The sequence below is a fragment of the Megalops cyprinoides genome, chromosome 15, assembly GCF_013368585.1.
Source record: "Megalops cyprinoides isolate fMegCyp1 chromosome 15, fMegCyp1.pri, whole genome shotgun sequence".
In the NCBI taxonomy this organism is placed as follows: Eukaryota; Metazoa; Chordata; class Actinopteri; order Elopiformes; family Megalopidae; genus Megalops; species Megalops cyprinoides.
The window spans coordinates 4,556,730-4,570,446 of record NC_050597.1 but is presented as its reverse complement, the minus strand read 5'-3'; the positions used below and the strand labels follow the sequence as shown (position 1 = coordinate 4,570,446).

Genomic DNA, 13,717 nt, shown 5'->3' with positions numbered 1-13,717 from the left:
AATAATGAATAATATACATACAAGTGTACATATATATATATATGTGTGTGTGTGTATACACACACACATAAAACACACACTATTTGGTTCCTTTGATATACATTTCAAATTTTTACCCGAAGAGAAAGAAACTGCAATCCCCTATGTAACTGCAATGCTGAAAAAAAACTGCTTCTATCTGTCAATAAATGTCCATTTTCACTTGCTGTATTTGCAAGACACATGCAATAATAAGAAACTTATCTTGACAATTAATTATGCCTAATAAGTTAGCATTATTTTGACTGTGATGAAGATTTATGCCATTACTGCCATACTTTAATTAATGATTTTTGTGCACAAACAGAATGTCTGAAAATATGCTTGGGATAATATTTGGGAAAATATCTTTCAGTCCATTGAGTTGGAAGAAAAAAATTGCATTGGGCTATTAGTAATTGTACAATGATTATGCAGAGTTGTACTATGACAATGATGAAATCTGATCAAGATTCATATTTTACATCAAGGAGGACAAGTTACGCCCCGGCAATTGATAAACTTTGCAGACTATCATTCCTACTCATCTTTCATTAGGATCACCACACCAAACTAAAGCTCCATGACTGTTTTTGACTGCTGTGCCTATCCCAGTCCTGTTGCCTCCCCGGGCCCCCTCATATTCCCCATACTCTACAGACCCCGCTGATACTGGCATATTCTACACAACCCCCCTCATATTCCCCCATACTCTACAGACCCTGCTGATACTGGCATATTCTACACAACCCCCCTCATATTCCCCCATACTCTACAGACCCTGCTGATACTGGCATATTCTACACAACCCCCCTCATATTCCCCCATACTCTACAGACCCCGCTGATACTCTGGCATGTTCTACACAACCCCCCCATATTCCCCCATACTCCACAGACCCCGCTGATACTCTGGCATATTCTACACAACCCCCCTCATATTCCCCCATACTCTACAGACCCCGCTGATACTCTGGCATATTCTACACAACCCCCCTCATATCTCCCTAATATTTCCTCATACTCTACAGACCCCTCTCCCCCTCATGTTACTGTTCATTATTCTTTTTCCAATAGTTTTTTAGTTTGTTTATTTTGTTGTGATTTCTTTCCCCAACCTCTGAGCAGCGACGTACTGTTTTAATATCTAACAATAACATTTTACCATAACCACTTTTCATATTGCCATGTTTGTGTTTTTGTTCTGTTTATATATTGGATTATTGTACTTGCTGGTGATGATCGCAAGATTACATTAGTATGAAAATATTGCTAATTGGGGACATTTATGTTATGTTCAAAATGAGTTCATGACCTCACGGTTTTAGAACAGCTGAGATGGATCAACAATTACTGTTTAGAAGTATGCATACTTAAATTTGATAAATGCCACTCTATGGGAAATTGGGAAAAAAATGTGCAAAAACAAATTTTGTTGTAATTATATACAAAATTAACAAATGTGGTTCCTGCATTTTAGTGGAATTGGTTTTGGAGAACTTAAAAGTGTTTGCTTCGAGCCCTCTCACATTTGACATGAGTTGAGATATCCAGGTGAGCATACAGCTTGCAGCTCTCAAGTCTTTGAAAAGGAAAAGTCTCTTTTAAAAAACGACTTTTGCTCTGTACAAAAAAATGCACATACTGCAGCGGTTATGCACTGAAAATCCTAGAACGACTGCCCTTTACACATAATCTGAAAAATATTGCAGTCAGAATCATCACAGCAGCTTTTTACCTTTCCCTCCATATCCCTCCATCTCAGAACTGCTCTCCATTCTCCACTGAGTAGATCTAAAAAAGTGGGAAGAATCTGTCCTAAAATGGACTCTGTCCCAGAATCACTCTGAAAAGCCTGTAAGAAGTGCCAGAAAACTCAGATTTGCAATCCACATTTTGCTCAGTTGCTGTAGGTTATGCCATTCCCTTTAAATTCGTCATTTCAGTCACCCTTAAATGGACTGAAATTACTCTCATCCCCATGTTGATTCGTAGCAATATGTCAGAATTTAAGAATATGTCACTTTTAAGAATATCAGTGGTATGCCTCTCAAAGAATTACTTACAAAGATGTTGCTTTCCCCTAAACATCAGATGCAATATTCTTCTTCATTTCTTTATTTCATTCATATTCCGCTTATTATCACTAGTACTAATGATAGGATATAATACATTATATTAAATACATGACAGAATATCATAAATTCACTGGTGTATTGGTTGGAGGGTGCACAGATGCATTCACATAACCTTTCTACAGATTCATAAAGTATTTCATATTGGGATTAAAGGGACCGCATAAGAATGTATAGCATCATGCATACGTTCAAACACTTTCTAAGAAATGACAGTCAACAAAAGTGTCATCTAGTGTGTAATTTCTGTCATCAACTGTAATTGCACGATCAAGTTATCAGCAGTAAAATGAGGGACGTGTACCACTATTCACTTCAACATGATGATAATGAAGATGATCATGCAGTCATTTGAATGTTGATTTAATATTATTATACTTCTTCTTCTTATTATTATTATTACAGATGTAAGTAATCACTGAAACAACTTGTTATTAAAAGCAATGTTTGCTCACAGACTCAGCCTATGGAGAGTATCAGCGCACATAGTTGAAGTCCAAATTGATACGCTAGTCATGAATCACATTTAGACTCAAAAGCTCCTGTCGCCTGTCATCAGAGAGTCTGAGAGAGATGATGTGGCTGCAGAGAAAATATGCAGGACTGAATGTGAAACCGTGGTCTATCCACGGCGTCTTCCCTCAGTGGAGCCGCTGTTCCTATTGTCATAAAATGATCAAATTATGAGAAGTTTGAGAAACAGCAGTGTTGCCTTAGTAACACCAGTCGTGCCTCTGATACCTTCCCTGTACACAGCGTTATACCAATGTATGCTCGTTTTAACTTACATACACACATTGCTCTATTTCTAGTGCTGAGAACTGTTAGAAGACATATTGACAAAGACATATTGCAGTTCAACACTTTTCAGCCTCTTAAATGAAGTTATATTGTGTGATGATGTTTCAGTCCATCTGAGTCTTTGCCGAGTTTGTTCAATGACTGATTAAGCCCTCTGAACGCTTGTGTTGTATTGCCTTTTTTCAATGCATTCATAGTAACCTTGTTCAGACTTTAATGGTAGGTTGTTAACAGGCAGCAAACTCGTATTTTATAAATGGTTAGAGATAATGAACTACCCAAAGAGTTCACAAAAGTGTTTCGGTGTTTTTCTAAGTGGTACTTAACAGATCTTTTACTCACTACAAATGTGCCATTCTTCAGATTCAAGGTTGTTGAATTTCACAGCCCCTTCTGGTCCTGGGTGAGATCTGTACATTGGCATTCCAGGCCGTCTGATGCGCGCTGATATGTTAGGACAGCGTCTCTTTGTGCAGACAGACCATGTCCGTGATTGTTCGACCTTTCGCCCAAAGCTTCAATTAGGCAACCCTTTTTTCCCCGATGTTAGAGATAAGGTTAAATCCGCCAAATCCTTTATTTCTAGCTGACATGTTTGTGAAGTGGTGTTTCCAGGTACAGGAATAATTGGCAACTAACCTAGGCTGACCTTTTTTGCCGGCAACAAATCGCATTCTTTGCTTGGTGCAGACAAAGGGAAGGCCAGATGAAATAGTAATGTACATGTGGCAAAATTATCTGTCAGAGCTGCGGATTCTTTTCAGGAATGATTTTATGTTTTCTGCCCCTAGCACTGAGAGGAGTCTACTTTTCAAGTGAGTAACCTGTGTGTCTCATCAGTGCTGGGATCCTTATAAGGAGAGAACAGGATTTCATTAATTGTCTACGTGAGTTATGTGCGATAGTGGTGTTCTCTCTGGTTCGCTGTAAGGATGAGTCCCACGGTGTGCCTAAAACATCTAAGAACCAGTGCTGATTCTCAGCTAAGGGATTAAGTTTCAAAACTTTTAAAATATTATTTTTCTGCAAAGCTGCCAAATATTCCCTTTTGGTGATTATAAATATGCAATTATTATTTGGTTCCTTTAATAAGTGAAAGCAGAACAATCATTTCTCTTAGGGAGAGTAAAAAAAAAAAAACTTTGCCTGTAGTTACCACATAGTATGCTGCTCTGAGGAGTTAAAGCCAATTAAAAATATTTTAAATCCATTATTTTCTGCCACATATCAAATGTGCAGCTATACTGTGTGGCCTGTCCAAGAAAGGGCTGGCAGTGGGGTAAATAAATGCATTTACAGTAGATACCTTACATTACATTATTGCTGTTTCGTAGATGCTCTTATCCAGAGTAGCTTACGCAGGTTACAGCTTTACATGTTACTCATTTATACAGCTGACAACACTGGGTTAGGTACCTTGCCCAAGGGTTCAGCAGGAGTGCCTAAGTGGGGAAGCGAACCTGCAACCTTTTGGTTACAAGCACTGCTCCTTACCACTGTGCCACCCACTGCATTTCACTGCATATTCGGCTGAGTGTACCTCATCTTAAGCCTACGCTTATACAAAGCTTATACAAATATAATGTAATAGCTGTAATATAATATGTGACTTTGACTTTAATAGATGCAGAGCATTGGGTCGTGTAGGGCAGTGATTCCCAACCTTTTTTGTGTACAACCTTATGTACCCCTTGAGCTGTTTTGCCATGCCAGTAGTACCCCCTCACTGTGTTGATGATCCTCCTAAATTTGTTCTATTAAACTCATATTAAACTTTTAGTATCTAACACAAGTAATTATTAAATGAAAATCATTTGAATGACTCCCCTGCAAAATGCAAAGGCATTTTCTTCAGTGTAGTCTGACTTGGCTTGAATTCTGACAGTTTTCAGTTGAAAAAGTCCTCAGTTTTACCAAGACTTCCTGAGCGTTTGGTGCTCTGGTGCTGCTGTAGGTGGGTTGGCTTCATTGAATTATTTGTTAGGACTTTGCCTCCGAGAAAACACTGTGGCTGCGGTGGTACAAGTAAATCCATACAAAGTATATTTTTCACTGAACTGCCAGTGTTTGGGCTTGGCCTCTTTTTTCCTTTTGCTCCCCTAAACCTTGAATCCGGAGCGACAGCAACTGGACGTTTGAGCCATTTATTCATGTTTGCTAGCTAGTTGGTTTGCTCGCAGATTTGACATGCGTGAACGTGACCTCTTCACACAGTAGTGTAACAGTTGACACCTGCCGGGGGGGGACTGGTTGCGGCGCGCACATACCGTTTTAGCAATGGGCTTATGAAATGACTTGGAATATTTTCTTATCATTTTGGAAATAAATTATAATCCCCAATGTTTCCACATACCCCCTGCAAGCTGCTCAAGTACCCCTAGGGGTACGCGTAACCCCCGGTTGAGAACCACTGGTGTAGGCAAAGCTGTCTTCATGCCTTACTGCAGGTGTTCCTGTGCCCTCTGTTTTCAGATCATGCTGCTGACTGACCCCGAGGTTGAGAACAGCCTCCTGATCAGCTTGGATGAGGGTGCCACCTACCAGAAGTACCGCCTGCATTTCTACATCCTCAGCTTGCTGTTCCACCCCCAGCAGGAGGACTGGATTCTGGCATACAGCCACGACCAAAAGGTAAACGCTGACAGCTTCTGCCATTCCTCTAAACAAGGCATCTCCGGCTTCGGCTCCCGAACGGGAGACCGCGGCTCGGCTGTCATTATTACTTGACTGAACGCTGTCAGAAGTTTCATCAAAGAGGACGGAGTGACTGACGTGGTCTTTCGTTGACATTTCAGCCCACCTTTGATTGGTCTTCTCCAGCAGATTTTTTTTTTGTTTCAGATGTGGAATTATTTTTATTCAGTGTTATTTCTTGAACGTATCTGCCATCGATGCCATGCCTGTTTTATGTGAAAAATGGTGCTAATAATCACCTTGCTTCCTCTCCATCTTGCTCTTTTTAGATTTGCGGCAATATTTCTCTGTGATGACTTGTTTTTTGGGTTAAAATATACAGTATGGCAAAAGCAAAGATCTCATTAGTGGAAATGCCAGTCAAAGATTCAGGAGAATTTTCAGATAATCCATACACAATTAACCAAACCTAGATAAATCCATTTCCCACATACCTCCCTTCCACTTAGCTGTTCACAGACCCCCCCCCCCCCCCTTATTATGCTTTTAAGATCGAGGTCAACAACCTCAGCCTCATGGCCAGGTGTGATCCCTTCAAGCCAAAGGCTACTACCCCTGTACCCACAATAACAGCCTCCATATTTTCCAACAGCCATTATTGTAAATTCATATCTACTGAATTAGCAATTCAGAAGAACACAGAATATATATAAGAAATATAGACCTTAACTAGTTTGCATTAGTTAGTTATCATGCATTTATCTTTTTTTTCCTAGCTACCTTATTCACAGAATATTGAAAATGTGTAAATTATTTTCACTAACAGCAGTATTGTTCATTGTAAATACCCCATTTTAAATAGGTGTCAGGAATATGAAAAATCACCACCTTATTTGCTTGCCTTTTTTATAACTCTCTTGGGGAGAAATTTCTCTTGTGTTATAGGTCAGGGACTGAAATGGTGGTTTGTGCCATCACTTGATGTCACACTCACTCACTTTGTACCCAGAAACTTCTGAAGTGTCATTATTCTGATATATATTTTTTTACATTTATTTATTTGGCAGACGCTCTCATCCAGATGACATAAAAAGTGGTATTAAAAGTGTGTCACTCCCACCGAGCAAGATGCGGCAAATTACTGCAAGCATGCGCAGCACCCAGAAAATGTGTATGACACTCTCATATCCTAACGTCTATTGCATTAGTCTCTGCCCCTGTCACCAGAAGATATTTTATGTCACAAGAAATTATCGATATTTTAAAAAACAGTCATGAAAGCATTTTTGTTTGCTATTTTTATGTCCTCCTTAAGGTAAATTCTCTTTTTTCCCCCAGTTATTCTTAGTCTCTCATTTCTTTTTACTTATTTATTTTCTTATGATTGACAGTTTCCACTGCCTGTCACTTTTGTTTTCTCATGCAGTTGTCTTAATTGTTCTTCTGAATGCTAAATCGGTTCTGACAGACGCTCCGACCATGCCTTTGTGCTGTTTGACGGCTACATGTGGAGTGATTGCGTGTGGAGGAATGAAACGTCATGTCTGTGTTTCTGTGCTTACATATGCTTTGTGAATTTCACGTTCGTTTTACCCATGGGAGAGACTCTAAAGCACTATATCTATCACAAAGATCTGCACAAGCACCTCCATTCCATATGTTTTATTTTTGATATGTCCTTTAGGAGCTGCTGTGGACTTGAGAGTTGAACTTTAGTCACACAGAAGAGCGATGAAAAGTGGGGAGAGACTAGACTCACTCTTCCATCTGACGGTGTAGATTCAGAGGACTGTTATGGGATGTTTTTCAGATTGGGGTGGATCACCACCATCCCCACCCCCCCCCCTCCAATTTTTGTGTTCTGCAATGTGTTGTTCCCATTCATAAGCACATAAAATACGGTCTGCAATAAAATGCAGTTAATGCATGGTGCCGCAAAATGCCATTGCTGGTTTAAAATTTACGGAGGCCTGTGAGTGTTTGTGAGTCATACCCTGAGAAGAGGTGATTTACACAGAGTGTACGCGAGGGTTGAGAGTATTAAGCTGCCTTCACTAATAGCGTCTGGATTCTGTTTATATATTGTTATGGATTAAAAGGTGCCTAAATGTCGGTCATTTGATATGGCACAGATTTATGCTGAGGTTAGCTCATCATCCATTTTGCAAATTCTTGAACATAGTTTATTATTTGTTTTTAACATTGAAACAGACACGAAGCTCACAAGATGTCTGCATTTTTCCGTGGCTTTTTTGTGAGATTTGGACCAAATATTCACATTTACGGTATACTGAGGGTAAGCAGGGACTGCATATACACATATGTAAATAATAATGTAATTCTAGTATTACACAATAATATGTAAATAAATTGAAGCAAGTGATTGTTTTATTGTTTAGTATAAAACTTTTTATCATTACTTCAGTTGCCACCAAAGTGTTTCGCAAGACACAGAATAAAGTAACACTTTCTTGAAATGATCACTGAATATTCCATAAAAAGTGCATTATGATTCAATTACATATAGGCGTAAATGTTTTATGAACTGATTTATGAATTTACTTTCATGTAATTTAATGTAAATAGTTTCAGATGTTTTAATAAGTGATATGTCACATACAATATATCTATGCATACTGAAGTTAAATTACTATTTAGTGTCTAGTACATTATATGGGAGCATATTGAAGCTAAATTTCTGTGTAGCTAGATACAAAAATTTACTTAATAAAACTGCCATCTGGGATTTACAGAGTAGAAATCTATTTGACAAAAGAGAAAGATGAGTTATTAAATTGTGAATTGTGGAAATGAGTTCATTACAAAACTTTAACCCAAATCGACAGGACAGGGGTAGACCTGGATCACTGCCACTGGGTCCATGAAGAGTAATGGGCTTTGAAAGAAATCAAATAGAGCCCATATTTAGGCTTTCATTAAAATTCAACACACAGTGTTAGAATTCATTGTATTACACACTGCTGAAGAGTATCTATCGGGCTGTTTGAGGGACGGTTTGAATGCTCAGCATTAAATTGACCTTCCTTTTGAACCCGCGAAGCTCGAAAATCAAAACTCCTGTAGCTCTGAATTTCAATATCTGTTGAGCCACAGCAGTGCAAATGTGATTATGTTACCTCGTTTCGAAAATCGAAGTGATCCAACCCCCCCCCAGCCCCCTTCTGTGTTCCAGTGTGAATCTTTTCCCATGTGGCTTCCTTGCCACGGATAGCTAACTTACAGTCCAACAATAGCAAAGAGCATTTCATGAAAGCAAATGTAGCTGTGGCTTGTTTGCTGTTACCTTCACAGTGTAGGACTCACCGGTTTCAAGCCATGCTAATACACTGAAAACAATTCAATGCCCGCCATTCCAGGTAGGCAGAGGGAATTCATGTGTGTGTGCATTCTGATAGATTAAAGAGGCCTGTCCATTCTTTCCTGGAAATATTTACATTTCAGTGGTTATACTAATTGTTGTCTATGCTTCAATAGCAAGAACATCAGCAGATAATTTGAAGCTAAGCTGCTTTCGCAGTACATTCCTAGTTATATGTGCAGTTTAGTAGATACACTCCAGCAGTTGTACGGTATGTAATTGCTAACAAGTTTTGTTTTGTTTGGAAAATAAGCGGCCTAATCCTGCTTTTTCATAACTGCGCTGCTGTCACAATTATTTACCCTGTTACTTTATTTCTGTGACTAATTAAAACGTTCAGGCAGCTCATATTTATCTCTATAACCCTGAGTTATGAGGATTCAGTGAAATATGAGCACAGTGTTTTCATTTCAGATAAAGGCTTTTCTGAGTGCTTACCACTGCATTCTGTTTACCTGTGGAAATTAAGAAATTTGCACACACCATACTGGAAAAGATCAGGGGCTTTTAAACCCCTATTTGTAAGCTTGCTGTCAGGTGTTCATTTACATGTAACCAGTTAACCAGTTGTCACATTTACACATTGTGACATTTGACCTTTTTTCAATCACCAGCTTGTTTACTAATACAACTGGGTCCAGTTCAGATTAAGCAGTGCTGAGCATTTTTTTTGTTCCACCCCTCACTTATGTTTCCTTATAGTTTTTTGTTGTTGTTCAGGCTTAATGTACGCACTCCTGTATATATTAAAATTAATAGATTGAAATTAATCTAAATGGAAATTAGTCTGTTAAAATTAAAATGCTAAATGACTAAATGGTACAAAGTTGCACGCTGTGAATAAATGTAAATTGCCCTGGAAAACCACACCTCCTCACATGGAGCCTGGTGGCCAACAGATTTTCTGACGGAGTTATTTGTCCTCATTGCAGAACGCAGCTGCGGTACACGTTAATTACAAAAGCTGAGCAGATACTTCCAACAAAATAAAGCGTTTCTTGGAGCTGAGATGAGCCTTTTCAAGATTTCGGTATAACATCAGTAACAGATATTTTTATTTTAAAAATGGAATGACTTGGTGTACTTGGTGCAAACTTTTCTTTCCATTTAGTCAACAGGTAGATGAATAACACAGCCAAAGCTATGTAAAATCTGGACGTTTTTGTGTCCAGTCTGGTAAGCATTTTTTTTTGTCTGCAGCTGTATGTATATAATGATACTGTTGTGATTATCAGTGTGAATGGGCCTATAAAATGTATTCACTGTAGACTAGTAAGGTACCTAACAAACTAGCATTTATTACAGTCATTGCAAATGCTACACTGACTGAATCAAAATGTGGCTCAACCCTTTCAAACATTAATGCTTTATAATGTAATGCATTATAAAATAGACGAATAGCTTATGTATTTTCTAGGTAGCTAGTAATTGCATTTTCAGATAAAATGAGCCAGTAGTATTCAGAAAAGGGTAAATCTTACCTTCCCTTCCCAGCTATGTCATAGTGTTGTGAGGATTTTACAAAAGGGTAAAATAGTTAAAACAGTTGCAGAGCATGGTGTAGCTTGTACAGCATCATGTGACAGCTGACATGTAAACAGGACTAAGAACACTGGTTATTTTAGCATAGCTGGAATTACAATTACAGCGCAGATTTATGTTTTTCCCGGGTCTTCACAAACGATCCAACATCATAAATCATGGCTTTGTCCAGCCAAAATTACTGGATAAACTCTGTAACCTCATGCCATCTGAAAAAGGCCTGTGGACTCATTCGTGCCATAGCCTCCCACTGCCAGCTGTGTCTCATCTCTAATGTCTTTGCCACTGCCACAGAGAGGAGGGTGTAATATTTTCCTCTGCAGACCTCTAGCGAGCTAGATTCCTCACTGGCAAAGTGATAGGAGACACTTTATGACTGTCCTAACTGTACCCACTATTTCTCAGTACTGTCCCCTGTCTGAAGCTACGGGCTAATCTGTACGGAATGTTGTTGTCGTCAAATGCAATGCACGACTGAATCGTCATGCCAACCACCCATTTTAAACAGCAGCTTCATTTGAATACGATGGCTTTTTTAAGTTGTGGGACAGCATATAACAGGATATTATTTGAAGGCATATATGGACATGTGTGCGTGCACATATGACAATTCAGAACATTAGGGTAGTCAGTTTAATTTATCGCACCAGGTGAGGCAAACATTCATTAATCAGTGGAGTTAATCAATCTCACAGCTGGTGCCTCCATGTTTCAGACCTCAGAATGTTACACTGTGTTTAAATAAAAAATAAATGTTTAAGATTTCATCGACAATTGTGTGGGGTTATCAAACTGAGTGAATTCAAATGCAAAATTCAATAATCATCAAGTGTAAACTTGGTTTTCTGTGTATATTTTCACTGCATACAGCCTGTCTAGTTACCAACGATGTTGCTGTTTCACACAATCACCCATGCTCAACTTGCTCAAACTTCTCCTGCATGTAAAGGTTGCACGGCGGTAAGTGACTCAAGTGTGAAGTCAGAATGCACATATTTTGGAAATTAATGAGCATCACCCTCATTTTGAGAAAAAAAAAAAGTGACAAAAAAAATTTGGCCATGGGATTTTAAGCAGCCCTAATCTGAATTTGGTTAGTGGTAACAGAGGTGTGTAACAGACACGTATGTGCATGCGTAGCTCGATCCTGAATTGGTTGCTACAACTGTAATTAGTAAGCATTACACTGTTTACTTCAGAAAACATAATTGTCCTCCCCCTCCAATGATTGTTTGTTGTGACTATCTAATTACCATGTATTTTGTGTTTTGAATTTCTCCCATATGACTTCTCTTGCACAGAGCCATGTACGCACAACTGTTGTGACATCATCAAGGCTGAATATTTGCTAGGTTTTAGATTTCATTAGAACATTATAATTTGCCCTATGATAATACCGCAGGAATTATTCTAATGAGTCATGCTGAAAGTTCTGATAAAATGGTTTTGCTGATACTGTGAATTAAAACAAGACTAATATTTACCTCACAGTTTTGAAAAAAGCAATATTTAAAACAGCCACAAGTACAATATACAAGTGTCCCTCTTCCCATTTAGAGTACTTTTTATGGGTCCCAATAGTACTCTGCCATTAATAAAGTGCTTTCCTTGCAGTGGAAGTACTTTGAGTTAATGCTGTACAGTATAACTGTTATGTAATGAATGCATTTCATAAATGAAGAAGCTTTCAGTGCAGCTGTTGCTTAAGAGATTTTTGCATGCCAATACATGTGCTTAATATATCCATATATTCTCACTTTTTTGTACAATGCTCCCTTGAGATCCCCGAGTTCACACCGTGACTGCATGTGTAGATTGAAAAGCATATTCAGGGTTACATCAGCGTGAAAGCTAATCAGACAAAGTGATTTTTTCCTTCCCCACCTGGATGTTGTTAATCTAATTCTGCAGATGATGCAGTTAATACCATATCTACAGTGCTGTCCATATCTATTCATATCCCTGACTAAATTGGAACAAAACACATGCAAAACACAAAAACAATTATTTATAGGACATGACATTGTGCAGGAACAAATTCAGACAGTCCATATGCAGTGAACTTTAATCCAGAAAACACAAGGGTCATTTTTATTCTCTTCTAATAATTTTTAAACCTTTTAAAATCATGCAGAATTGCTTATGTCTATTAGTGTAATTCAGTGTAAGCATCGGGAACCATATAGATGCATCCAAAGACCCCCCTGTTTCCCTGTGGAATAAGAGGAGATAACACACAGAAGTAACGTGAACATCAGTATCGTGAAATATGATGGCTAAGCATTCTCTATGCAAATGGTCATCAGCCATCAGAAACAACATGGCAAGAATTCCCAAGCCAAGTGTGCTTGAAAATTGCTTAATCATATTGATTTTCAACCATCTTCCACAGAGGTGTGAAGTAACATTGATTCGTTTGTTAGCTAGCAGTGCATTGTACACATACTAAAATGTTAAAATAAAAGTTACTTCACCAATTTTAGTTAGCATTCACTATACATACTGAGCATGTGTTGTGCTTTGCTAGCTATCTATCAGAGTGGTCTCCTTTGCTCACCAGAATTAACTTTCTGAATTTAAATAATAAGTGCTTGTTAATTAAGCTAAAAGGTTTTATGTAGCTACTGGCAATTACTGTCAATCCCGCTTTCACTTGCATTCATGTGGTCTGAGGAGTAGTGGGGCTGTGGGTGTGCAACCGTGATCCTGCATCTCTACAGTTTCCCAACAAGAGATTTAAAAGTCACTTGTTTGGGTCTGCCAGAATGTCAGTGTTAGCTAGCTACAGATGTTCCAGTGTTTCATAAATGTCACTTAAGGCTACTACATATGTAAAGAAGCAGGGGCATCTATAGTTTACACGGTCCTGCAAGTGCCCTGTGTCCGTGGATTGCAAACCAGGGAGATCATGCCAATGAGTGGCCACAAGGCAGAGAGTTCCTTTCAGAGATCTGTTTGCCATCCCCTTGAGAACAGAAAATGGCGGACCAGCATAGCCAGGAAATGTACTCATATTTCAAAAACTGTACCTTTAATGGTAGTGGGTAAATCAGTTCGTATAAAAATGAGTGATAACCTAGCCAGCTAAATTAGCTGTGCCTCTAGCTAGCTGCCGTGGATGCTATAGGAAGAGAGTCATGTTTACCCAACAGCAGGACCTAAGTGACAGGTTTTCAAGGTTGACAGGTTGGAAAAGTTGACAGGTTGAC

General features: G+C 38.7%; 1 protein-coding gene across 2 annotated transcripts in view; it reads left to right on the top strand.

Annotated features, from left to right (window-relative positions):
• The window catches only part of LOC118789755 (VPS10 domain-containing receptor SorCS1-like), a 109,435-nt gene that overhangs the window by 56,413 nt on the left and 39,305 nt on the right, over positions 1 to 13,717 (top strand). For both annotated transcript variants that reach the window (XM_036546340.1, XM_036546341.1), the window contains exon 4: positions 5,426 to 5,584. In XM_036546340.1, coding sequence (XP_036402233.1) covers positions 5,426 to 5,584 — 159 coding nt within the window. The remainder of the gene's footprint in view (positions 1 to 5,425; positions 5,585 to 13,717) is intronic.